The 24,821-nt window shown below is 41.0% G+C and overlaps 1 protein-coding gene across 6 annotated transcripts in view; it reads right to left on the minus strand.

Annotated features, from left to right (window-relative positions):
* The window catches only part of TTC7B (tetratricopeptide repeat domain 7B), a 312,432-nt gene that overhangs the window by 100,255 nt on the left and 187,356 nt on the right, over positions 1-24,821 (minus strand). For all 6 annotated transcript variants that reach the window (XM_049898916.1, XM_049898913.1, XM_049898918.1 and 3 more), the window contains 2 exons: positions 18,424-18,496; positions 15,286-15,446 (listed from right to left, as the gene is read on the minus strand). In XM_049898916.1, coding sequence (XP_049754873.1) covers positions 15,286-15,446; positions 18,424-18,496 — 234 coding nt within the window. The remainder of the gene's footprint in view (positions 1-15,285; positions 15,447-18,423; positions 18,497-24,821) is intronic.

Below are 24,821 nucleotides of genomic sequence, written 5' to 3' on the forward strand. Positions count from 1 at the left end.
GCAAATAAGGTGCTTGAGGCAAGTAAAGGATTGGACAGCTTACTGCTAATGCAAATAAGGTCCATGGAACCCTAACAAGGGGATTGGTCAGTTTTGCCATCCCCTTAGGGGAGTCAAGGAGAGAGAGAGGGAAGAACTGTAACATGGAAGACAGCAAGAGACAGAGCCACAGCAGTAGCAAGAATGAGAATGGTGTGAGACGCCAGGAACCAGGAGACTGGGGAGAGACACCTGTGGTGGGGCTCGCCGACCCACGGAGCTAAGAGCTGTAATACTTGCCTGAGAAGACCCTGAGCAGGGCTCACTGGCAGAGGGTAAGAAGAAGCTATCCTGATCAAGAACTGTACCCTGAGTTGTTCCTGTTACTTCTGAGTTGTCCCTAATCCTGATTTGTACCCTGTTACTTCCCTAATAAGCCACTTAACTCTAAGTACAGCTCAGGAGTTCTGTGAGACGTTGCAGCAAATCATGGAACCCAGAGATCAGAGGGAGAATACTGAGGGGTGGGGAGTAGTTGATATCAGAGATGATGAAGTGGTCTAGAAGTTTGGAAAAGTTGGACATTTGGGATATCTTTAACCTCTGCCTCATAAGAACCAGTTTGTGCTTATCCTTATAAAAGAATTTATTTAGTTGGTATCAGAAGACTTAAAGAGAGCCAATTCCAGAGCAGAGGAGAATCTCACTACCACCAAGAAAGAAGAGCATGAGTGGAGTGCGTCCTTTGGACCCGGAGTTCCTATGCTAAGAACCCCTTAGACTTAGGAGACAGGGAGAGCTATGACACCAGAGATGGCACAAGTTGGTGAGAAGTAGTCGCAGACCCAGCAAAGAAACGGCAGCAGCAAAACCAGGAGACCGGTGCAAGACAGCAGTGGGCTTCCTGGCCCATGAAGTGAGGCAGCTACAGTGGGTGTGCCAAGCCACGGAGCAAGAGAGCTGAGCACCTTCAGGAAGGCTTGCTGGTGGAATGGGGTGCCTTTGGGCACTTGTTAGTAGAGCTAAAGGGCTTTGTAACACTTGCCTGAGCAGGGCAGAGGCCAGGCCAAGGGCCAAGGGTAGAGAGGCTGAGGAGAGCGGACAAGCTTTCAGGACCAGAGAGCTGTACCCTGAGTTGTTCCGATCCTGCACTGTAAACTTTACTTCCCTAATAAACCCCATAACTCTGAGTATGATCTGTGAATTCTGTGTGGGCACTGCAACAAATTATTGAACCCAGCAGAGAAGTAGAGAGTGCTGTGGGAGGAACGGGTGGTGTCAGAGTTGGTAAAAACATTGGAGGGTTGAAGTGTGCCTGGCCTCTGCCTCACAGCAATAGCCTCAGGCTCTGGATGCGGATAATGGTTCTCCTCCAGCCTTGTGAAGGTAGACAAGGAGGTCTGAGGCCAGATGCCATTTTTATATTTGTTACTATGAGTCAGAGCTGACTTGACAGCAACTAACAACAACACCCTTCTTTATAGCAGGTTAAGTCAATTACCCGTGCAAGTTTTTTTCCCCCTCAAAGTAACCATGCACACACATATGCCTTAATTTACAAGGCAGAATCAAAAATGGGGTACCTATGTTCAGCTCCCTGTCTGTCCCTCACCTGTATCCCACCTATTCTGAAAGATGTTCAAGGGACAGTGAATCTGATTACCTGTGGGTAGGTTATCAACCCTCGTCAGTTGCTTTCTGATCACGATTCCCACAAGAATATTTCGAGAATAAATTTGGAGCTTCTCTTGTTTTTCTTCCTTGCTCTTTTTTTTTTTTTTTTTTAATAGTAAGCTTCCATTACTTTTTGAAATGCAAAAGACCATTACAAATGAACTGGCATTCCACTGTATTTGGATTGTTCAATGTTTTTTCACAGTTGGCTGGGTAACTAAAGCAGGTGCTTTATATGACCCATTTGCAGTAAGTAGACCATCATCATTTTATCATACACCGGAACTTGGCAGAGTGAAAACCCAAATGGACAACAGAAGAAACACAGGCCAACGCATGCTTAGCTGTGAACTAAGGCTACTAGGCTACTTAGCAGTGTCATTAGTTTCAACCACTTGTTGCACAAACATGTATTAATGTCTGCAGCATGCCAAGCAGTGGGCTAGGTGCTGAGGATCCAGAGGTTTCCCAGAAACACCCAGCACGAAATCTGAAGACTCTGTATTTTGAATGGTTGAATGAGATATTTAGGAGAACTAGAAGATCTTGTAAAGAAAAACACTGAAATAAATAAACCTTCTGGATGCCACATCTGGGGAGGGGTGACTTCAGTGTGGGCCTTGACATGGTTCCCTTCCTTCCCCAGTCCAGCCTCTCCCAGCTGCTAGGGTGGCTGAGGCCTGGGGTGGCGGCTGAAGCCTAGGGGTGGCCGGCCACCAGAGCTCCCTTCCCTGGCTGACAGGAGATGGGCATGCCCCGAAGGCTTTTTCTCCTCCATTCGAGGAACTAAAAAGGAGGGAACTCTCTGGAAGCGAAGTTAGGACATTCCCATGAGGATTCAGAATCAGGAGACAGAGAGCCACATGCATGCCTAGAACTGGCCATGTGAAAATGGGGACAGGAGCTTGACCAGCACAGCATATCAGCTCACGATGCGCCTGCTCCAACCCCAGTAGAAACTAGCATCCTCCTCATAGGCCAACGAATGGACCTCAATATTTCTCCTCCATTTACTCTCATTCAGTTCCACTACCTTTGCTTCATAAACTCAATCTTCAGTTTCCAAGTCATTTTTCATTGCACATTTTTGAATTCTTTTTCTCTCGCCAAGCATCTACAAAGCCAACACCGCAGACAAGTGCCCCACAGAAAGATTACATAAATGGGTCTGAAGTGAAGGGAGGCTGCTTCCTTGGTTTAGCATGCCTTAGCCCAGTACGTCTACTCCAGAAGCACATTGTCTTCACACGATCCAGGGAGCCTGAGAGTCTCAAGACTAGAAGGGCCCCCGGTCATCTCATTTCAACCTTCCAAGAAGCCTGGAAATCCTTCTACAACAAACATGTCAATAGAGAGGTTGGAAAGTTGATTTTAAATAAGCTACTGCACCAACGAATCCACCATACTTTGATCCACAGTGTTTTTCAGGCTGTCACCCACTCTCCTTTGCCCAATGATCCCTTCCCCAACTTGTGTGTGAGGCTGCACTGCCATCCCAGGTGGGTCACCCTGTAATCCTCCCAGACAGCCTTCAGGTGTCGATGGATCATTTCTGTAATTTAACCAGAAGAACAGCCTCCTTCCTCGTAGTCCAACTTCCTATCAAGTGGTAATTTAATGGGCATGGTCGTTAATCCATCACTCGGCTCCAGGATAAAAATAGCCCACAACACCTGGTCTCTCAGTAATCACTAAATCAGAACATTACTCAATACGGTATTTCAACTTATATCGAATTTCTCTGAGAGAGAGAGAAAGAGGTAGTCTCATTTGCCAAGTCATGATTTTTTAAATCAGACATATACTCCACTTAACTAAAAAAATGATTTTAACCACATTTTCTAGCTTATTGACGAGATTACCAGGGGAGACAGCATGAAAATACAGCTCAGTTGGATTATATGTAAGTTCAGCGAGAACAGAAACTGTCTCTCTCTCATTCATAGCAGAATCCCTGACACCTAGCATGGCACCTGAGAGATGGTAGGAATTTAACAAGTACTACAAAGGCAGCACAGGATGGTGGTTAAGAGCATAAACCTTGAAGTAGACTGCCTTGGTTCAAATCGTGGCTTCGCCATTTACTAGCTGCATAACCTTGGACAAATACCTTAACCTCTCTGTGCCTCAGTTTCCTTATCTGTAAAATGGGGACAATAATATTACCCACTTTAGAGAGTTCTTGTGAGGATTAAATGACTTAAAAAGGTGTAAAGTGCTGGTAAGTTGCCTGTCACAAAGTAGCATATAAGTGTTTGTGGTTATTATTGCTAAATGAATGAATGAATGTTATATTATGGGCACTTCTTTCTAAACAGTTCCTGCTGCTGTAAAAAGAAATGTGGTTGGTCAAGATCTGCTTCTACGTGGACCAGAGCACAGGAGTACGCAGAGAAGAGCAGAGCCGTCGAGGAGCCTGGGTCCTGCAATCAGGGACTGAGGATCTGCTTTCCTAAGCTTCCAGTGTATCAGCGTCGCTGATCAGAAAACACACGTAAAAGAGGTGTCCATAAACCACAATGATCCCATTGTATTTGTATTCTTAAGAGGTTTCAAAAGTGCTTTGTGGTAACATTTGATGGCTTCTTAAGTGTGCTATTATTGATTTGATGACCTCTATGAGCACATGAATGGGGCGTGTATGTATTCTATTTAAACAGGAAAAAGTAAAATTCAAATCAATTAAAAATCTAGAGTGAGGACAGTCGCACAACCCACAATCAGGGCAGGTAACTAAAGACTGGCAGTGGCTGCTCTCTGCAGCCATTGTACAGCTTACTGACTCAGAAGAAAACGTTTTAGAAACGCTGAAGTTCTCACATGCCCTGTAAATACGATACTCTAAAATATTTTCCAAAGACAAAAATCAGTTCTCATCCCAATGAACTTCAATGGCAGAAACACAATGTCTGCAAGGGCCTGATCAAAGCCCTGGCCCTGACAGACTGCCTCATCGTCTTCAGGCGAGACAGTCATTCCAAACATCGCTGTGGCACCTACTTCCACTTTTTTGGGCCAGTGAGAGAAATAACTAAGTCAAATGTAATGATCAAGGGAAATTTTTGCAAAGCTGTATTTCAAAAGAATAAGGATCCAGGATGTCACATTTAATACAGCAGATATTTAACCTACCAGAATTCATGGACACTGTTCACTATAAAATTGTGTATTTTGTTAGAAATTTTATTATGATAAAACTTACAGTGTGTTAAGAGACATTTAATACATAACCAGCTGATATTAACTTTTCACTTTTTTATATACTCAGTGGCTAAAGGGTTAAAATTTCTTAACACAAAAAGAAGGAAGTAAAAGACGAACAGAAAAACAAAGATATGACACATACAGAAATGGTAGACATAAATCCAACCATGTCATTGATGATATTAAATGTGAATGGACCAAACACTTAAAACACAGAAATTATCAGACTAAATAAACAGCAATAGCGGACTATATGCTGTCTACAAGAGACACGCTTCAAATTCAAAGGCACAAATAGGTTGGAAGTAAAAGGATGAAAAGAATGTATCACGTAAACAAAAACCACAAGAGAGCTGCAGAGGCAACGCTGACATCAGACAAAATGGACCTTAAGACAAGGAATGCTTCCAGAGACAAAGAAGGACATTTTATAATGATAAAAGGGCCAATACTTCAGGAAGATATAGCAATTAGAAATGTATATGCACCTAACACCAGAACCTCAAAATGTTGTTGTCGTTATTTGTTGATCACTGGTTATATTTGAGTCCATTGTTGTGGCTATGAACCTCAAATAAATGAAGCAAAAAATTGAAAGGAAAAATGTACAACTAAGAAATTATCATTGAATATTCATTTTCCTCTCTCAGTAAGTATAGAACAACTAGACAAAAAATCAGTACGGATACAGAATACTTGAACAATACTACTAACCAAATTGATCTAACTGACACAGAATACTCTGCCCAACAACAAAAGAATACTCATTCTTTTCAAGTGCATATCTCTAGGATAGACCACATGTTAGCTATATGACAGGTCTCAATTGGAAAGAATTGAAACAATACAAAGAGTGTCTCCAACCACAATAAAAATAAATTATAATTAACAACACAAAAAAATCAGGAAAATTCTCCCCCTCCGAATAATTGGAAATTAAATAAAACCATTCTAAATAACCTATAGATCAGGGAAGAAATCACACACAAAAAAATTAGAAAATATCTTGAGCTAAAAGAAAATGAAAACATACACATCAAAATTTATGAGATACAACTAACACAGTGCTTGAGGAAAATTTATAGCTTAAATGCTCATGTTAGAAAGGAAGAAAAGTCTAAAATCAATAACCTAACCTCATACTAAGGAAGACAGAAAAAGAAGGAAAACACACACACACACACAACATAAGTAGAATAAAGGAAATAATATCAGAGAGGAAATCAATGAAATAGAAGTTAGAAAAATAGAGAAAATCAAAGAAACTAAAAATTGGTTCTTCGGGGAAAAAATGATAAAACATTTAGCAAAACTAATGGAACAGAGAAGACACAAATAATCAAAATCTGCAGTGAGAGAGGGGATATCATTACAGGTCCTAAAGAAACTAAAGAGGTCACAAGGGTATATTATGAACAACTTGATGCTACAAATTTGACAACTTAATGAAATGAACAAATTCCTAGACATAAATTACCAAAACTGACTCAATAAGAATTGGAAAACCTGAATATATCTACATCAAGTAAATAAATTAGTAACTAAAAATCTTCCCAGAAAGAGAAGTCTAGGCCCAGATGGCTTCGCTGATGAATTCTATCAAGTATTTAAGAAAAAAGTAATACCAGTTCTACACAAAGTCTTTCAGAAAATAGAGGAGGAGGGAAGACTTCTCAACTAATTTCCTGAAACTAGTATTGACTTGATATCAAAGTCAGGCAAAGACATCATAAGAAAACTACAGACAAGTATCCCTCATGAAAACAGACGTACAAATCATTAACAAAATACAAACACATTGAATCACACAATCTATAAGAAGGATTACACACCATGACCAAGTGGGTTTACCCCAAGAATGCAACTTACTTTCACAGCTAAAAATCAGTTAATGCAAATGCCATATAAATAAAATCAGGGCAAAAATTAAATGATTATCTCAATAGACAAAGTTAAAGCACTGGACTAACTCCTATAGCCATCACAATAAAAAATTTCAGTAAATTAATAGTAGAAAGGAACTTCTTCATCCTGATACTGGACATCTATAGAAAACCTAGACCTAATGTCACATGTAAGTTTAAATGTTTTCTACCTCAATTTGGGAATAGTGCGTGTTTGTCTGCTTTCCACAATGTAGAGGAGGTATATTCCTGTTAGTGCAGTAAGGCAAGAAAAATAGATTAAAGGCATACAGATTGAAGCAAGAAGTAAAACAGTCTTTATTTAAAGATGATGTAACATATATGGAAAATTCTATCAAGGCTCTACGAAAAAAATCTACTACTAAAACTAATAAGTCAGTTTTAGCAATATCTCAGAATACAAGACCAACATATAAAAACCAATTGCATTTCTATATAATTACAGCAAACAATATAAAAATAAAATTCTGTAATCAATTCCATTCAAAATAACATTAAAAAAATAAAATACTGAGAAATTTACCACAAGAACTGTAAAATGTGTTCATTGAAAACTACAAAACCCTGCTGAGAAAAGTTAAATAAGAAAATAAATGCAGAGATAAAACCATATTCATGGATAGGAAAACTCAATACTGTTACAACGGCAATTCTCCCAAATTAATCTATAAATATGATAAAATCCTTATCGAAATTGTAGAAATTGACAAGCTGATCTTAAAATTTACATGCAAATTAAAAGAGCCCAGAGTAGCCAAAATAATTTAAGACAGAAAAACGAAGTTGGAGGGCTTGCACTAACTAATTTCAAAACTTACCATAAAGATACACACCAATACGGCAGTGTGGTATCAGCATGAGGATCAATGGAACGGAATAGAGATCTCAGAACAGACACTGTCATATATGTGGTTAATTGATTTTCAACAAATTTACCATGGAATTCAATGGAGAAAGGACAGTCTTTTCAACAAACGATTTGTTAGATTCGGTATCAGCAAAAAAAAAAAAAAAAGAACCTTAAACTTTATATTACACTATACATAAAAACTGATTCAAAGTGGACCATACACCTAAATTAAGAAATAAAAGTATAAAACTTCTAGATGAAAACATAGGAGAACATCTTTGTGACCATGGATTAGGCAGTTATTTCTTAGATATGACACAGAAAGCATGGATAACAAACACACTGACAAAGAGGACTTCATTAAAATTTAAGACTTTTGCTTTTCAAGAGACACTATTGAGAAAATGAAAGGTAGACAAAGACTAGGAGAAAATATCTACAAAATATATATCTGAAAAGGGCCTGCATCCACAATATATAAAGAATGCTTACAATTCAGTAATAAGAAGATAAATAACCCAATAAAAAATGAACAAATAATTTGAATAGACACTTCACCAAAAAAAAAAAGATGCGTGAATAGCAAATAGACACATGAAAATCACATCAGTAGTCGCTGTTGTTGTTAGCTGCCATCGATCGGGTTGTCTGACTCAAGGCAACCACACACACGACAGAATGGAACGTTGCCTGGTCCTGCACCATCCCCATGATTGGTTGCAGATCGGACCATTGTGATCCATAGTTTTCATTGGCTGATTTTCAGAAGTAGGTTGCCAGGCCTTTCTTCTAAACCTGTCTCAGTCTGGAAGCTTCGCTGAAAACTGTTCAGCATCATAGCAGCCCTTGAGCGTCCACTGACAGACAGGTGGTGGCGGTTCATGAAGTACACTGGCTGGGAATCAAACCTGGGTCTCCTCCACAGAAAGTAAGAATGCTACCACGGAGCCATCGATGCCTCATCATTAGTCGTTAGGGAAATGAAAATTAAAACCACAATGAGATACCACTTCATACCCACTAAAACCGAAAAACCAAACCCGTTGCCGGAGTCGATTCCAACTCATAGGGACCCTGTAGGACAGAGTAGAACTGCCCCACAGAGTTTCCAAGGAGCGCCTGGCAGATTCGAACTGCTGACCTTTTGGAAGGGCTATAATCGAAAAGATTATACCACGTGGTGATGAGGATGTAGAAATCAGAACTTCTCACGTTGCTGGTAGGGACATAAAATGGTGCAGCTGCTTTGGAGAACAGTTTGGCAATTCCATAAAAAGGTAAACGGACCTTTACTGCATGATCTATCAATTCCACCCTTAGTTATCTACCCAAGAGAAATGAAAGCATATCTTCACTCAAAGACTTATATTCAAATGTTCCTAAAAGTGTCATTCATAAGAGCCCAAGACTGGAAACTATTCAAACGTCCATCAGCTGGTGACTAGAGAAACGAAATGTGGTATTTTCATACAATGAAATGCTACAGAGCAATAAAAAGAACAAACAAGAAGAGATATGGAGGATAGAATAAGAAAATCGAACACCCATTTAATAAAAGTTGCAGAAAGAACAAGCAAGAAAATGTGGCAGAAGACATATTTGAAGAAACAGCGGCTGAGAATTTTCTAGAAATGATTAAAAAAACATAATCAATTACCAATCTGCAGTTTTAGAAAGCCCAGTGAATTCTAAGCAGGACCCACCCTTAGAATTATCATAGTGAAAATATAAGAACCAGCAACAAAATTATGTAGAAGTCACGGATAACAAGGCAGATGCCATTATAATGGACTACAATTAAGCAAACTGTTGACTTCTCAATAAATAAAAAAGGAACAAGATCACTTGTGCTATGAGGAAATGTGAGTGTACAATTATACAGCCAGTGAACATATCTTTTAAGAGTAAACCCAAGCAAAGACATTTTTAGAAACACAAGCTGTGAAAGTTGGTTAGCCACAGACCCTCATTAAACAACAACCAAAATAGAATGTTTAATTTCCAAATTTGCAAAGAAAAAAAATGGAATAGAAATATAGCCAATATAAAAGAGGTAGGAAAGGACAGGAAAATATTTAAAAGCGGGGGCGGGGGGGCAGGACAAATAGAAAGTAAAAATGAGATAGTGGATGAAAACAAATACATCAGTAATTTACAATAAATGGAAATGAATTAAATGTTCCAGAGAAGGTTGTTAGACTGGATTCCAAAAACCAGCTAAATATAATGAGGACAAGAGTACACCTCAAACACAAGAACAGAAAAAGTTCAAAGTAAGAGAGTGGAGAAAGATACTCCAAGCCAAAAAAGTGAAAAACGTACACGCACATAAATTTGTATGCATGTATATATGAATATGTATACATATATGTGGACATGTGTGTATTCATACAAAATATTGAGGTAAAATGTATTAAATCATTATAACATAATGACGAAGGGTTCAATTTATCAGGAAAACATAGTAATTTTCAACTTATATGCACCTAATAGCATAGCTTTGAAATATAGAAAGCAAAGTTGCCATAAATACGTGGTGAAATATCAATCCACAGAAAACATTCTTTTCAAGCACACGTGTGATATTTACAGAAGTAGCCACATTCTCGGTCATGAAACAAGTCTCAACAAATTCCAAGTTTATATAGCTTATGGTCTCTTTACATAATTCAATTAAGTTAAAAGCCTATACCAAAAGAAAGTCTGAAAAAACCCAAAGATTTGACAACTATACAACACAGTTCTAAAGTAAATCATGAGTTAAAAAAGAAGAATGGAAATAAAAAATATTTAGAACTAGGCAATATAAAAATGTCACATATCGAAACTTGTGATTTACAGCTAAAGCAGTACTTAGATGGGAATTTTGGGTCTTAAATGCTTCTGCCAGAAAATAAGAGGCAAAAAATCAATGAACTAAACATTCAATTTAAGAGATTAAGGCAAAAAAAATATAAGAAACTCAAAGAAAATAGAAGATAGGAAATAATAGAAATAAGAGGGAAAATTAATGGAAGAGAAAATAAATATACAATTGAGATGATAAAAAAGGTACTGTTTCACACTTTAGGTACAAACTATCAAACGGGAAACTAATTTGCTCTGTAAACTTTCACCTAACACACAATAAAAAAAAGCTCCAGTTTCTTTTAAAAGATCAATGAAATATACAAATTTCTGGCGAAACTTTTAATTTAAAAAAGGGCATAGTAAACAATACTGGGGAAAGGATAAAAAATAATAATAGGTAATCAGAGATATTATGTGATAATAGATAATAAAAAGGCAGCATGAACAACTTTATGCCAATAAAATTTAAAATTTAGGAAGAATGTAATCAATGTCACTGAATTATATATGTAGAAATTGTTGAATTGTTGAATGTTCTGTTGTGTATATTTCTACAATAAAAAAATGAAAAAAAACTTACAATTTAGATGAAATGGACAAATCCTTCCACATATACCATCCCTGTACCCAGTGCCCTCGAGTCGATTCCAACACATAGCGACCCTATAGGACGGCGTAGAACTGCCCCATTGAGTTTCCAAGGAGAGCCTGGTGGATTCGAACTGCCGACCCTTTGGTTAGCAGCTGTAGCACTAAACCACTACGCTACCCCTATATACACACACACATATAACATATATTACATCTATATTATATATAGATTAATCAAATAAGTTCTATAATCATTTTTGAAAAGTATCAGAAGTCTTTCCACAAAGACCAACCCCAGATGGTTTTACATGCCAGTTCTTCCAAAATTTATTATTCTACGAATGCATAATTCCAAACATACACAAATGATTCCAACCAAAACACACAAAAAGAACTTTATGAGGCTAATCTAACCTTGATACCAAAATCTAAAGACATAATGAGAAGGAAATAGTACAGTCCTATTTCACACATGAACATAAATTCAAAGTCTTAAAAAAATTAGCAAACTGAATTCATAAAAAAAGATAATATATCAGGAACAAGTTGGGCTTAATCCAAGAATTCAAGGTTGGTTAAACATTTAAAAATACCAACTAGTATAACATTCACAGATTAAAGGAGTAAAGTCATCTTAACAGCTACAGAAAAAGCATTTGATAATTTTCAGTGTTCAGACATGATTAAAAAACACAAACAATTCTTAGCAAACCAGGAAGAAGAAAACTTCCTTGACTCCGTAAACAGTATCCAGAAACAAATCTGTAACATATTTCGTAAGGGTGAAACTCTGGAAGAATTTAATTCAATTACACTGAGAAAAGGAGCCCTGCCCTGGTGGCGCAGTCGTTAAGTGCTCAGCTGCGAACCACAAGGTCAGCAGTTCAAACCCATCAGCCACTCTGCAGGAGAAAACGTGGCTGTCTTCCTCCCTACAGATTACAGCCTAGGAAACCCTATGGGGCAGTTCTACCCTGTCCTGTGGGGTCCCTAGGAGTCGGAATCAACTGGATGGCCGTGGGTTTTATACTAAAGAAAATATTGCTTCTGTAGTAAGGCAAGTTTAAAAAGCTGAAGGATTAGAGATACAGAAACAAAAATTTAATTATTTCAGATAGAAGTCATTGTTTATGCAGAAAATCCAACATTATCTGTACATGAATTATTACCATTAAGAAGAGTTGAGTTGGGTTGTTGGATTAAGAAGAATGTACAAAAATCAGTTACGTTTCTATACACTAGCGCCAAAGAGGTAGTAAAGAGGTAGTAAATTTGATTAAAAAATACTGTCTATATATACTATGTATAAAAGCATGAAAATTTTTCAGGTAACTAGGAATACATCTAGGAGCCCTGGTGGCACAATGATGGTTAACACTTGGTTGCTAACCAAAAGGCTGGTGGCTCACACCCACCTGCTGCACCACAGGAGAAGGACCTGGTGATCTGCTTTCTGTAAAGATTATAGGTAAGAAAACCCTATGGGGCAGTTCTACTCTGTCATGTGGGTTGCTATCAGTCAGAACTGACTCCACACCACCCAACCGCAACAGGATAAATCTAGTAAAAAATGGGCAACATCTTTATGAAGAAAATGGTAAAACTTAATGAAAAAAATTTTTTAAAGGTCTAAAAGATTAGAGAGATATAATGGCTACGGATAAGAAAATCCAGTGTTTAAACATACGATTCTCCCCAAACTGAGCTAGTAGATACTCTCCAAACGGTGGCATGTAATTGCAGTAAAAATCACAACTCACTTTTTTTAATGGAACATGACAAACTGATCTGCAAATTTATATGAAAGTTCAAGGGCCTGAGAATAGCCATGGCACTTCTAAAGAACAAGCTAAAGGGAGGGATCTATGTAATGAAGAAAGAGTGCAACCAATAGGGATGGGCAGACTGACCAACGGAGCCAAATAGAAAGCCCAGAAACAGCCCCACACACCTGATGGAACCTCCGCTACACTCAGTCTATGGCGTTCCTGGGCTTCAGAGAGTCTACAGTGCTGCTGGAGTTGCGCTTGTCACCAACAGATCATACTCCGCGGCAGCCAGGACAAGTGCCCACAATCTCGTTTAAGTTGGTGTTGAAATCCTTTACCTGGGTTGAGAAGAAACCATGGGATTCCCTGACTACATCTGGCCCCAAATTTTAATAAAGTATTCTTGGGAAGAAGCTTCCTACCACAAAGGAAGGAATACAAACATTTCAAAAGCAAACAAGTCATCCCTAGCTCTCAGACCCCCTGCCATATGCTTCGCTTTTTTGAGCTTATGAATTAACATTAAAATAACAGGCTTGCATTCCTCAAATATCTCTACCGCTGTTCCTTACTTCTACCACTTGAAAAGGCTGTCAGCTGCTGTCACTTGGAGGCATTACCATACGAGCCACCACAGTTTACAGCTTACTGTGTGGTGTGGTTATTTCATCCCAATGACACCCTGGGCTACCGAAGCAGGAACCACAAGCTGGAGCCTACTTTCTAAGGGAGGTGTGTGTGCTGGGGGGTGGGAAGTAGGGGGCACTGCTTTGTAAATACTGGTGAGAGAAACTGAATTCAATTGCATCAGGTGGTACTTTACTGGTGGGTAAAGGACCGAATAGATTTTAAAGTGCCTTAACTGCTTCGAGCTTCCACGGGCTGAATAAAAAAAAAAAATAGCGTTGGATAAAATCCAGAAATATACTCAGTGTGCAAAGAGCAAGTCTGAGACCTGCCAGAAGTAAAACACTGCAGCCTAGCTCTTCAATTCCCTCTGCATAAATAGCTGAACCTACAGAAGAAATCTCTAGCCAGAGGCTTCCTGGATTATAACAAGAATTCTCTGGATGGGAGAAGAGAAGTGCCCTTTTCACTTGAAGACAAAGAAATGTTTGTCATGGAAATGTGTGAACCAATTTTCCAAGGCAGAGCTGCTGAAATGCACTAATTAAAACCAGAGTGAGGTGATGAGGTAGAGAAATAAAGCCAAAGCTGACCCACTTAAAGTTTGCGGGCTGCACTTATTTCTGAAAGTGAGGAAAAGCAGCCTGGCCACCTACTGCATTCCTTCCCCTGTCCCCTCCCCAGGCCGCCCCCGCTCCATTACTGAACCTGCACCGTAGACAATTAGAATCGTCAAGCATGCAATGGAGTGTTTATTGTTTCTGGCCACTGTGTACTGGTTACTAAGCTACTACCACCCAGGATAAAATGGTAGCCGAGTAGCCCAAAGGACAATGTCCTTCTCAACAAAGCCTAACCAACAGGCATTGTTGGGTGACTCAGAGGAAGGACGTGAAGATAAATAGACAGTTCAAGCAGTTTATAATGATAATACGTACGGATATTAATTAATTTATTTAAAGAATTCCACTTCCTGGAGAATGAAACTAAGGCACAAAGGAGTCAGATATCTTCACCAAAGTTGTACAAAGCATGATAATCACCCAGACCCCGCGAAAGCCCTTGATAATGCAGGACAGACAAGCCCCAAAGCAACGTTTTCCAAATCACCGTCATTTGAGTTCGTTCAGCCTAACTTTTGCCATATCCATGTATATCTGTATTATTAACATTTTTCTTTAAATTGACTTTAAAACAACTCATTTTTAAAATTCTTAGTCTTTCCCTGAACAATTTCTATGAGATCACACTTTGATATGCAGTCATATTTTTTTCTAATGTATGTTAAAATAAATGTGTAACTACTGAAATAAAAACGTTCATCCACAACCCATCTAAAATCATCCCGAGTACCCAAAGGGAACACACTGGCAAAGAGCAAAGCGTTTTAACTAAATAAGGATGATTTTTTTTAATACTAGGTTAGGTCCCTGGGTGGGGCAAATGGGGAAGCACTCGACTATTAACCTAAAGGTGGACTGTTTGAACCCACCCAGGGACACCATGGAAGAAAGTCCTGATGATCCGCTTCGGCAGCCAGGAAAACCCCATGGCCCGGCCATACCCTCTAATACACGGGTCACCATGAGCTGGAATCAACACAGCAGCGTCGGGTTTTTAACACTTTCAGAGTTACCTAGCAGACTATGTCTGTTTCTAAATATCAGGAAAAGACACGGCTAAAGAGGATTCTGCACTATTTACCCCCAGAGATGGCACTGAAGGGCTTAAATTAGACAGATTGGAGAGACAGTGGGGAGAGGAAGTAAATTCAATGACTTTTGAGTAACGGAAAACAAAGGCCAGGACCACTCACATAAAGTTTTCTGGGTATTCACTGAGGGCCATGTCAATGATGTTCAGGGCGTCGTGGTGATGCTTCTGGGCTGACAGCAGGAGGGCAAGGAGGTGCAGGGAGTTGGCATCATCACCCTGAAGTTGCAGAGCTTGGCGGACATACCCCAGAGCCTCTGGAATCTGGTTTAAAACAAAACCAAAAACAATTTTTAAACACACTGCGATGCTACAAAAGGGGTGAGGAGGGCAAGCCCCATACACATGAGAAGCCACTGGTTCGATACCGAAATTTCTGTAAATATCAAGAGTTGCTTCACTCCTCGCCACATCCAGACTCTAAGCCAGGTCTTTGCGATCGCCCCAGGACATTAACCACAAAAGAGAAAACAGCTGCTTTCTTCAAGGGGCAGTTTGACTGATGCAGTGATACAGGAGGCCCTGTTTCTCTGTAAATCTGCCAATGTCAGGATCTTTTATTTCTCTCTAAATAAACATTTTCTCTTTCTCCACAAAGTGGATCCACTTTTGATTACACTCAAGATAATTTCACTCTTAATGGAGGTATTTACGAATTGCCAGTGGTTTTTAGTGGAATTAAACTGCCTTAGCTGAACTGTTCTCATTGTTTAAAGTATTACTGTGAAATTAAAGTGCTTAATAAGTTACAAAATCTTTAACAGCTTTCCAAATGATCAGACGTCTGTGGTTCTTTTTAAGACCCTTTGTTCTGGATTGCCATTAGACATTAAGGCTATATGCAAACAAACAAAACCCCCACACCTTTCCAAACTACAACCCCCAAATAACCCAATCCAAGAAACAAATTGCAATGCCACATACAAAGCAGATATATTCAAATTCAAGTAGGACCAGATACAGCCTTGACCTTTAAAATGCAACAGCTGTCTGAGAATTTCTTCAAAACCATCCAAGCACCAAACCAAAACCAAAACCAAACCCACTGCCTTTGAGTTGATTCCAACTCATAGCGACCCTATAGGACAAAGTAGAACTGCCCCATAGAGTTTCCAAGGAGCGCCTGGCGGATTCGAACTGCCGACCATTTGGTTAGCAGCTATAGCACTTAACCACTACGCCACCATGGTTTCCCACCTAAGCACAGGGTTGATAAAATGCATACATAATGGATATTTGAACACCGTAAATTCCACGCAGGTTTAACTGTAACTAAGGAGAATTAGAACCTGAAGCTGGATTTCGAAATAGAGCTTGGGATTGAAGTGTTTTGACATAACCATCCCAAGGGCCCCTTCCTGTCTCCTCTTCCATGGCCTCTGTGCTCGACCATCTTCTCTGCTCTTGCTTTGTCCACAACCTTTGGTAACCTCACTCCTTAGCAGGCAGCTCCAACTGTGTCTTCCTATACCTGTTAGCTTTCCTCTCTGAAATTCCGTGTTTGCTGGATTTAGGTCATAAATGCTGGCTGTGAAGTCTTTCTGCTTTTGAACCATAGAATCGCTGTTGTCACTGCCCACCTCTTCACTTACGGGGAGAAAGCTGAAGTTCAGAAAGGAGAAATTTCTTGAGCAAGGTCACTCAGCTATTGAGTGGCAGAGATGAGAATGACCCTAGATCTTCTGATACCTGTCCCTCCTCTCCCCTTAGGCAAATGGCATTGGCTCTAAAAAATAAGAAGGCCACAAACCTCAGACCCTGTCCCCACTGGTCAGTCCCCACTGGTCAGCAGGGAAACAGCCATGGAGGGCTGGGGCCATGACACTATGTGCCCCCAGGGCTGTTGCTGCGTCCACAAGGCTCCATTCCCTTTCCCCTCCCAGGATGATAGCACTGTGTGACCAGCACTCAACCTGGTATTACAGGAGGGCTGAAAGGCAGGGTATACTCATGGTGTTGGCTTACAGAGATGACCAGAGAAAGCTGGGTCAAACTGATGCAAGTTTCAAAATGTTATCCTTAAGGGATGGCTGAGTGGAAAGAATTCAAAGCTATTTGATTCATTCAACAAGTACTACTGAGTGCCCAACACATGCCAGGCCAAAGTAAAGCACAATGATGCCAGAAGTGGGTTCCTGCTCTCATGCAACCTGAAGTGTAGTGAGAATAACAGACACAGGTCAAGAGAGCTGAGCAAGAGGCAGAAATGCAGGCTGCTACAGGAAGGAGGCTTCATGGAGGAAGGAGCAAGTGAGGGTCCACCTGGTGGAGGGCGGAGACCAGACGGTCAATTATTGGCCCACGTCTGCTCCAGCAGCAGTTCTTGATGGGCTTAGATCAGGCTGGCTCTGAGTCACACCATGCCAGGTGAGAGAACCTTTACAGGGGAGATATCTTGGTTTACTCCGTCCCCAGTTCACCAAAGGGAGCCATTTCTCAGCACCATTCCCAGGCAACCAGGAAGTCAGATGCAGGCCTAAAGCCAGAGGAATGGTGTGTCTGGGGACTGACCTTTGATTCACCCTCCCAGGCAGCGCTCAGGAATGTGCTGGGGTTAACACCAGTGTCTTGCACCTGGTGGGCAGGCAGGCATGTGGCCAGAGTCTCCAGGACAACTGGGAGCAATGGGAGGGTAGGAGAATGGCAAAGGCAGCTTCTGGAAACTGTCTTAGTGGGAGGATGGAGGCCAGGGAAGCTTGTCCCTTCTTCAAGGAGAATACTGTTGAGTCTCTAACTTCGAGTAGCCACTATGTGTAATTGTTTCTATATTCTGTGTATTTTAACAGAGCTGGTACTTTTTTGTCTACGTCTGCTGGCATCTTCTTATCAATCACTGATACCCTATGACAACCAGAGACTAAATCCCCACCATGCAACTCCTACCCTGTTCCTGCTAGCAAGTGACAAAAGCTGCTTGGTGACTGCTGGTTTCAGGATATATGCAGCGTGCTACACCCCAAGCTGCCATCTGACCACAGGCTGGGCCCTCCAGATTTGTGGGCATAACTTCCAAAAGCAAAGCCTGGGAACTCCTGTGTTTTCATAGATGATGCTGGAAATGACCAAACCCCAAGGGTCTTCAGTGAGGAATCAACGTCCTCCGAGAAGACCCCCTGGTTCCGATTCAGCTTCAAGCAAATGAAGGAAGATGGTCTACCACCTCAAAGTGGGGAGCTTAGGGAACTGCACTGAGACAGAAGAGAATGTACCAAGCTCAGTGGCAGCACCGGAAGGAACTCACCTGTCTAGAGATGGCAAGCTGCAGAGCCAGGTAGAAAGCTGCTTGGTGATCTGTAGGTGACAGGTTGTGGGCCCTGAAAAAGCATTTGTGGTTATTAGCATACAGGAGAGACCATCTTACTTTCCTTACCAAACAAGTCTGCACATTTGCATTTTTATACCAAGACCACATATTCAATTTAATTATTTTTTTGAATTATTTTTGTTGTTATTGGTAAGAATATACACAGCAGAACTCATTCAACAATTTCTATATGTTCAATTTAGTGACACTGATTATATTCTTTGAGTTGTGCAACCATTCTCACCCTCTTTTTCTGAATTGTTCCTTCCCCATTAACATAAACTCACTGTCCCCTAAGTTCGCCATCTAATCTTTCGAGTTGCTGTTGTCAATTTGATCCCATATAGGTAGATCTTAAACAAGCATAATGGTCAAGGCAGACATTCTTTACCAGTTAAGCTAATCACCTCATAAGCATGCAAAAGCTGGACGATAAATAAGGAAGACTTAAGAATTGATGCCTTTGGACAAATGTTGTATAAGACCACTATTATAAGAACTTGAGAAATAGTTTAAACTGAGAAGAAAACATTCTTTTGTGGTTATGCAAGGAGGAGGGAGAGAGGGTGGGAGAGGAGTATTTACTAATTAGATAGTAGATAAGAACTACTTTAGGTGAAGGGAAGGACAGCACACAATACAGGGGAGGTCAGCATAATTGGACTAAACCAAAAGCAAAGAAGTTTCCTGAATAAACTGAATGCTTCGAAGGCCAGCGTAGCAGGGGCAGGGGGCTGGGGACCATGGTTTCAGGGGACATCTAAGTCAATTGGCATAATAAAATCTATTAAGAAAACATTCTGCATCCTACTTTGAAGAGTGGCGTCTGGGGTCTTAAATGCTAGCAAGCAGCCATCTAAGATGCATCAATTGGTCTCAACCCACCTGGATCAAAGGAGAATGAAGAACACCAAGGACACAAGGTGATTACGAGCCCAAGAGACAGAAAGGGCCACATGAACCAGCGACTACATCATCTTGAGACCAGAAGAACTAGATGGTACCTGGCTATAACTGATGACTGCCCTGACAGGGAACACAACAGAGAACCCCTGAGGGAGCAGGAGAACAGTGGGATGCAGACCCCAAATACTCATAAGACTAGGCTTAATGGTCTGACCGAGACTAGAAGGACCCTGGTGGTCATGGCCCCCAGACCTCCTGTTGGCCCAGGACAGGAACCATTCCCGAAGCCAACTCTTCAGACATGGATTGAACTGGACAATGGGTTGGAGAGGGATGCTGGTGAGGAGTGAGCTTCTTGGATCAGGTGGACACTAGAGACTATGTTGGCATCTCCTGCCTGGAGGGGAGATGAGAGGGTGGAGGGGGTTAGAAGCTGGTGAAATGGACACGAAAAGAGAGAGTGGAGGGAGAGAGCAGGCTGTCTCATTAAAAAAAAAAAAAGTCTCATTAGGGGGAGAGTAATTGGAAGTGTGTAGCAAGGTGCATATGGGTTTTTGTGTGAGAGACTGACTTGATTTGTAAACTTTCACTTAAAGCACAATAAAAATTATTAAAAAGAATTCATGCCTTTGAATTGTGAATTGTGGTGTTAACAAGGAATATTAAATATATCATAACATGCCAAAAGTATGAACAGATCTGTCTTAGAAGAAGTATAACCAGAATGCACCTTAGAAGCAAGGATGGCGAGACTATGTTTCATATACTTTGGACATGTTATCAGAAGGGACCAGTCCCTGGAGAAGGACATCATGCTTGGTAGAGATTCAGCAAAAGAGAAGAAGACCTTTAATGAGATGGACTGACACAGTGGCTACAACAATGGGCTCAAGCATAACAATTGTGAGGATGGCTGAGGACCAGGCAGTGTTTCATTCTGTTCTACACAGGGTCGCTGTAAGTCGGAACCAACTCCACAAAACCTAACAACAACAACATTGTTTGGTTTTAAGAAGATTTCAGGGGATATTTTTGGTTTAAAGTTAAAGGTTTAAAGATTATCTCTGGGCAATAGTTTTACGTGTTCTTCCAGCCTCAATGGCTTTAGAAAGTCTGGAGTCCATGAGAATTTGAAATTATGTTGTGCATTTTCCCCCCTTTTGATCAGGATTCTTCTACAGACTCTTTGATCAAAATGCTCAGTAATGGTAGCCAGGCACCATCCAGTTCTTCTGGTCTCATGGCAAAAGAGGCAGTTGTTCATGGAGGCAATTAGCCACACATTCCATTTCCTCCTCCTCCTATTCCTGACTCTCTTTCTTCCTCTGTTGCTCTAAGTGAATCGAGACCAACTGTTGTACCTCTGTTCACTGAGGAATGTAAAAGTATTTTTCCCCTTACCACTGCACATAGGTATTACATAGTAGCATGTTTGTTTTGTCAGGTGTCTAAAATGGCAGCCAATGATGCTAGGCGTTGAGGAGTGCTGGGGAGCTTGGAGGTGAAGAATCCACAGGCCCTGAGAACTAGCCTCCCATTAGACTCCTCCTGTGGCTGGTGGGAGAGGCCCCGCGTCACGCTGGCGCACAGGGAAGCCATGTGTGTCCTTGGCAAGCTGACGGCTGCTTTGGTTAAGTTTTGGCTTGGCCTTAATGCTGCTTCATCCAAATTTTTGGATTACAGAGAAACCATATGAAAATCAAAGACCCAGCTTTGTTCATAAAACGAGGTTTTGTTTTTTGAGAACTATAGGGGGGAAAAGAAAGATACTCATTCAGTCTTCTGAAGTTTCTACTAAGTTCTGTGTAGTTTATAAATTTAGCCCATATAACAATGATTTATAAAACTCTGTAGTAAGACACCAGGTTTAATTTTATTAACTGGACTTTGACACAGGACAGGAAGAGGCTATGCTGGCGTCCTAATTGATCACAATGAGGACTTTTTGCTTTCATGTGGGGGTCACCTGTGTTTCACCATGAGCAATCCAAAATGTGACTAGGTACAAGACAATTCTGTGTCTCACAGTCTGGGGGGAAGAGCAAAACAAACTTTCACTTTCTTTAAAAGGCAGCATGGTGCATACTAATTACAAACAGTGGGACCTGCAAGTGAACAAACTTTGTGTTGTTCTGTCAACAGTCTGTGATTAGAGGAGGGTCTTCTCCTGGCAGAAAATAAATCCAAGATAAAAAAGAAAACCAAGTCATTATGGATTCAATGGTGGCAAACATGCCAAGGATGTTTCTCTCCAGTAACAAGGCTTCTAACTCAGCTGTCCATCTGCTGTGGGAAAAGAGCCAAAGAGGCTCCTAGGTGTCTGCCATCCAGCAAAGGTGCTATGTCTACTCATTCAGAACACTGTGTGGCAAATATGGGCTATAATTCCATGTATAGGACAGGGTAAAGCAGGGGTTAGTCTCTGTCCTTCCTTTGATCTTAAGATCAAAGCACCTCATCTCCCATTCCTGGAGAATCTTCATAGTACGCTTGCCTTTGACACAGCCTTGGACTTATACCACCTCAGTTCAAGAGGCTGAGGTCAAATATTTGCTTGTGTGGCTCTTTTAAATGCCTTATTTCTACCAAGGGTCTACTCAGTACGCTCCACTTATTGCTATATTACAAGTGTTAGTTTTCTATGCACTTGTAATCAAAGAATTTTTTCTTTAGTGTTCATAAAATATAACATTAGAATGTCATGGTTTATGTCTCTCCCAATTATCTAGGAAAAATGAATAAGAAATTAATTATGAAGAGACTTCAAATTATTTAGAATTATTTATCTCATCTTCTTTTGTAATTAATAGTCGGGTTTCCACAGCCCATGAAAAGAATTTCTCAGAGCAATAATTTTCTCAGCCCAGATCAGTTTTTTTCACAAATTAAATTAAATCATGGTTCCCTCTACCCAACACCAACCAAGTGAGAAGCTGGCAATGATCTGGTAAATTCCGGATGTGGATAAAGAGGGTTCCAGCCAAAGGCCCTGCCCTGGCCTCATGAAATGATTATTAACGGTTGGACATAGAGCCGTGAAAGAAACAACCAGAAGTGCTAGAAACCTAGGCATTTCGGGTGCATTAGGGCAATATCTGAAAGGACTCTGAAGAATTTCCAACTTAGCCAGTAATGGATACTCTACTGCCAAATTTCTAAGGAGGCACAACTTAAATGCAGGCATTTTAAAAATTTTCATTTTGGTAATTTAGCTGATGAGTTAAACTGACCACTTCAGCCTATGAAAGAAGAAACGAAGAGAATGTCAAGGAAAACAAGAAAAAGTGCCGGGTGTTGACTTCACGTGGACGTGGGAAGTCTTGCTGCAGTTAGGCAGAATGGCTGTAGCAGTTCAGTTCCCTGTGACAAAGCCCCAAGGCTCTGCCTACTGCCACCCTGCTCAACAGAAAAAACCAGGCAATGCAGGTGAGAGGAAAGATGTAAGCGTTCTGGAAAACTGCAAGCCTGCTGGACACTGCACATGCATCTAAAACAGCCCCATCAACTTCATTTCCATACAGGAGCATCTGGCCAGGCTGCTAAGAGAAGCTCAGAGACCTAAAAATGCCACCACAGAGACGTTTACAACGGACGTCCCTCATCAAAGCATGTCCGCATCCATTAATTCAATTTCTCTTCCATGAGGAAAGAAAGACTAGTCAGACTGCTGGACCACCTAGGCTGCCCATCCATCCACAACACTATGCAGTGCCTATAGGGTATGAGTCAGAGATAACTCAATGGCACACAACAACAACAAGTGGGGTGCCAGGCCCTATGCCAGCCTCTGGGTGCCTAGAGAGGAATCAGACAAGTGCCTGCCCTTCAGGACTGCCCACCCAGAGGGAGACTCCAAGTGGTCGTTACAGTGGTGTGGGCACATGCCCTGAGAGAGGCAAGCCAGGCTCTGGTGGAGAGCCTGGGGTGGGCCTTGAGATCAACCCAACCAGAACCCAGGATGCTTTGAGGTCGGCCCCAGTGTTCTAGACTTCAGTTCCGACATCCTCTAAAGCCGAACCAAGACCTTAGAGCAGGCTGATCAGTTTTGACCCTGGACAATCAGGCACATACTTTATAATAATAACAACTACAATTTAGAAGCATCTATTATTAACTGTCTTGTTCAAGAATGCCCGGTAAAAGAGGCAGAGACAGAAGGAGAGTGGAGGACGTGTGAATCCAAGGTCTGGTCTCTCTCCCATATCACCCTGCTGCTTTGTTTTGCCATTTCTCCTTGAACTCCCCTTCAGCCTTGATTACAGTAGACACGGAATTACCCAAAACCCAAAAACCCATTGCCATCGAGTCAATTCCGACTCATAGCAACCCTATAGGACAGAGTTAGAATTGCCCCACAGAGTTTCCAAGGAGCGCCTGGTGGATTCAAACTGCTGACTTTTTAGTTAGCAGTTGTAGCACTTAACCGCTACGCTACCAGGGTTTCCGACATAGGATTAGAGTACATAAATCAAGAACAAAATTTATATTAAATCTATTACTCAGGAACGTCCCATGAGTTATAAACACAAAGAGTGACCAACATGCCCTGGTTTGCCCAGAACTCTCCTGGTTTCAGCACTGAAAGTCCCACGTCCCAGAAAACTGCTCAGACCCTGACAAACTGGGATAGTCGCCACCCTATACACATAAAATATATCACACTCAAACTCAAGTTAGAAGGGAGACAGAACATAAAGTAGGCTTCTGCCCCTGTACCTTGCTCTGTGACAAACACATGTCACTATGCCACTTCTCCTCATGGAGCAGCCCAGGCCTCGCCCTCAGCCAGCCGCCTCTACACGCCATGGGGCAGTTCACTGAAACATGCCCTCCCTCTTTTCTGGCTGGCTTTCCTCTGGAGGACGTGAAAGCCCACAGTAGCAGCAACTCAGATCAATTCAGCATCTTCAGAAAGCTTGGCCAACAACATTATGCTTTTCTTCACTACCCACCAGCCACTCCACTGGAGAAAGATGGGTCAGTCTTAAAGATTTCAGCCTTGGGAATCCTACTGGGCAGTTCTACTCTGTCCTGTGGTGTCCCAACGAGTCAGAATCGACATGACGGCAATGGGTTTGGTTTTGGGTTTGATACTTTTATACAGGGCAAACAAACCGGTTTAGTGCCTGGGCTGAGCTTACGAGCATATGAATGGCCATGATTCTCATTATTAAGATGCAGCCACATAACTGGGATGTCTTTAAAACCATCTTCCTGAATCCATGATGGAGTTCCATTGTCTTATTTTTGTTTTTTTCAATAAAAACGCAGTGTAAACAGAACTGCAAGGGGAAGATTTAAAATACAAAGTAGAATTCTCCAAGTACTTTTTAAGTGGTCTTCCAAGTGGTTTCAAAATATTCAGTTACATTTAAAATGTGCTAAAATCATTCTTATCTACTTAAAACCTTTCCATTTAAGAGTTGTAT

The sequence above is a fragment of the Elephas maximus genome, chromosome 10 (assembly GCF_024166365.1).
Source record: "Elephas maximus indicus isolate mEleMax1 chromosome 10, mEleMax1 primary haplotype, whole genome shotgun sequence".
NCBI lineage: Eukaryota > Metazoa > Chordata > Mammalia > Proboscidea > Elephantidae > Elephas > Elephas maximus.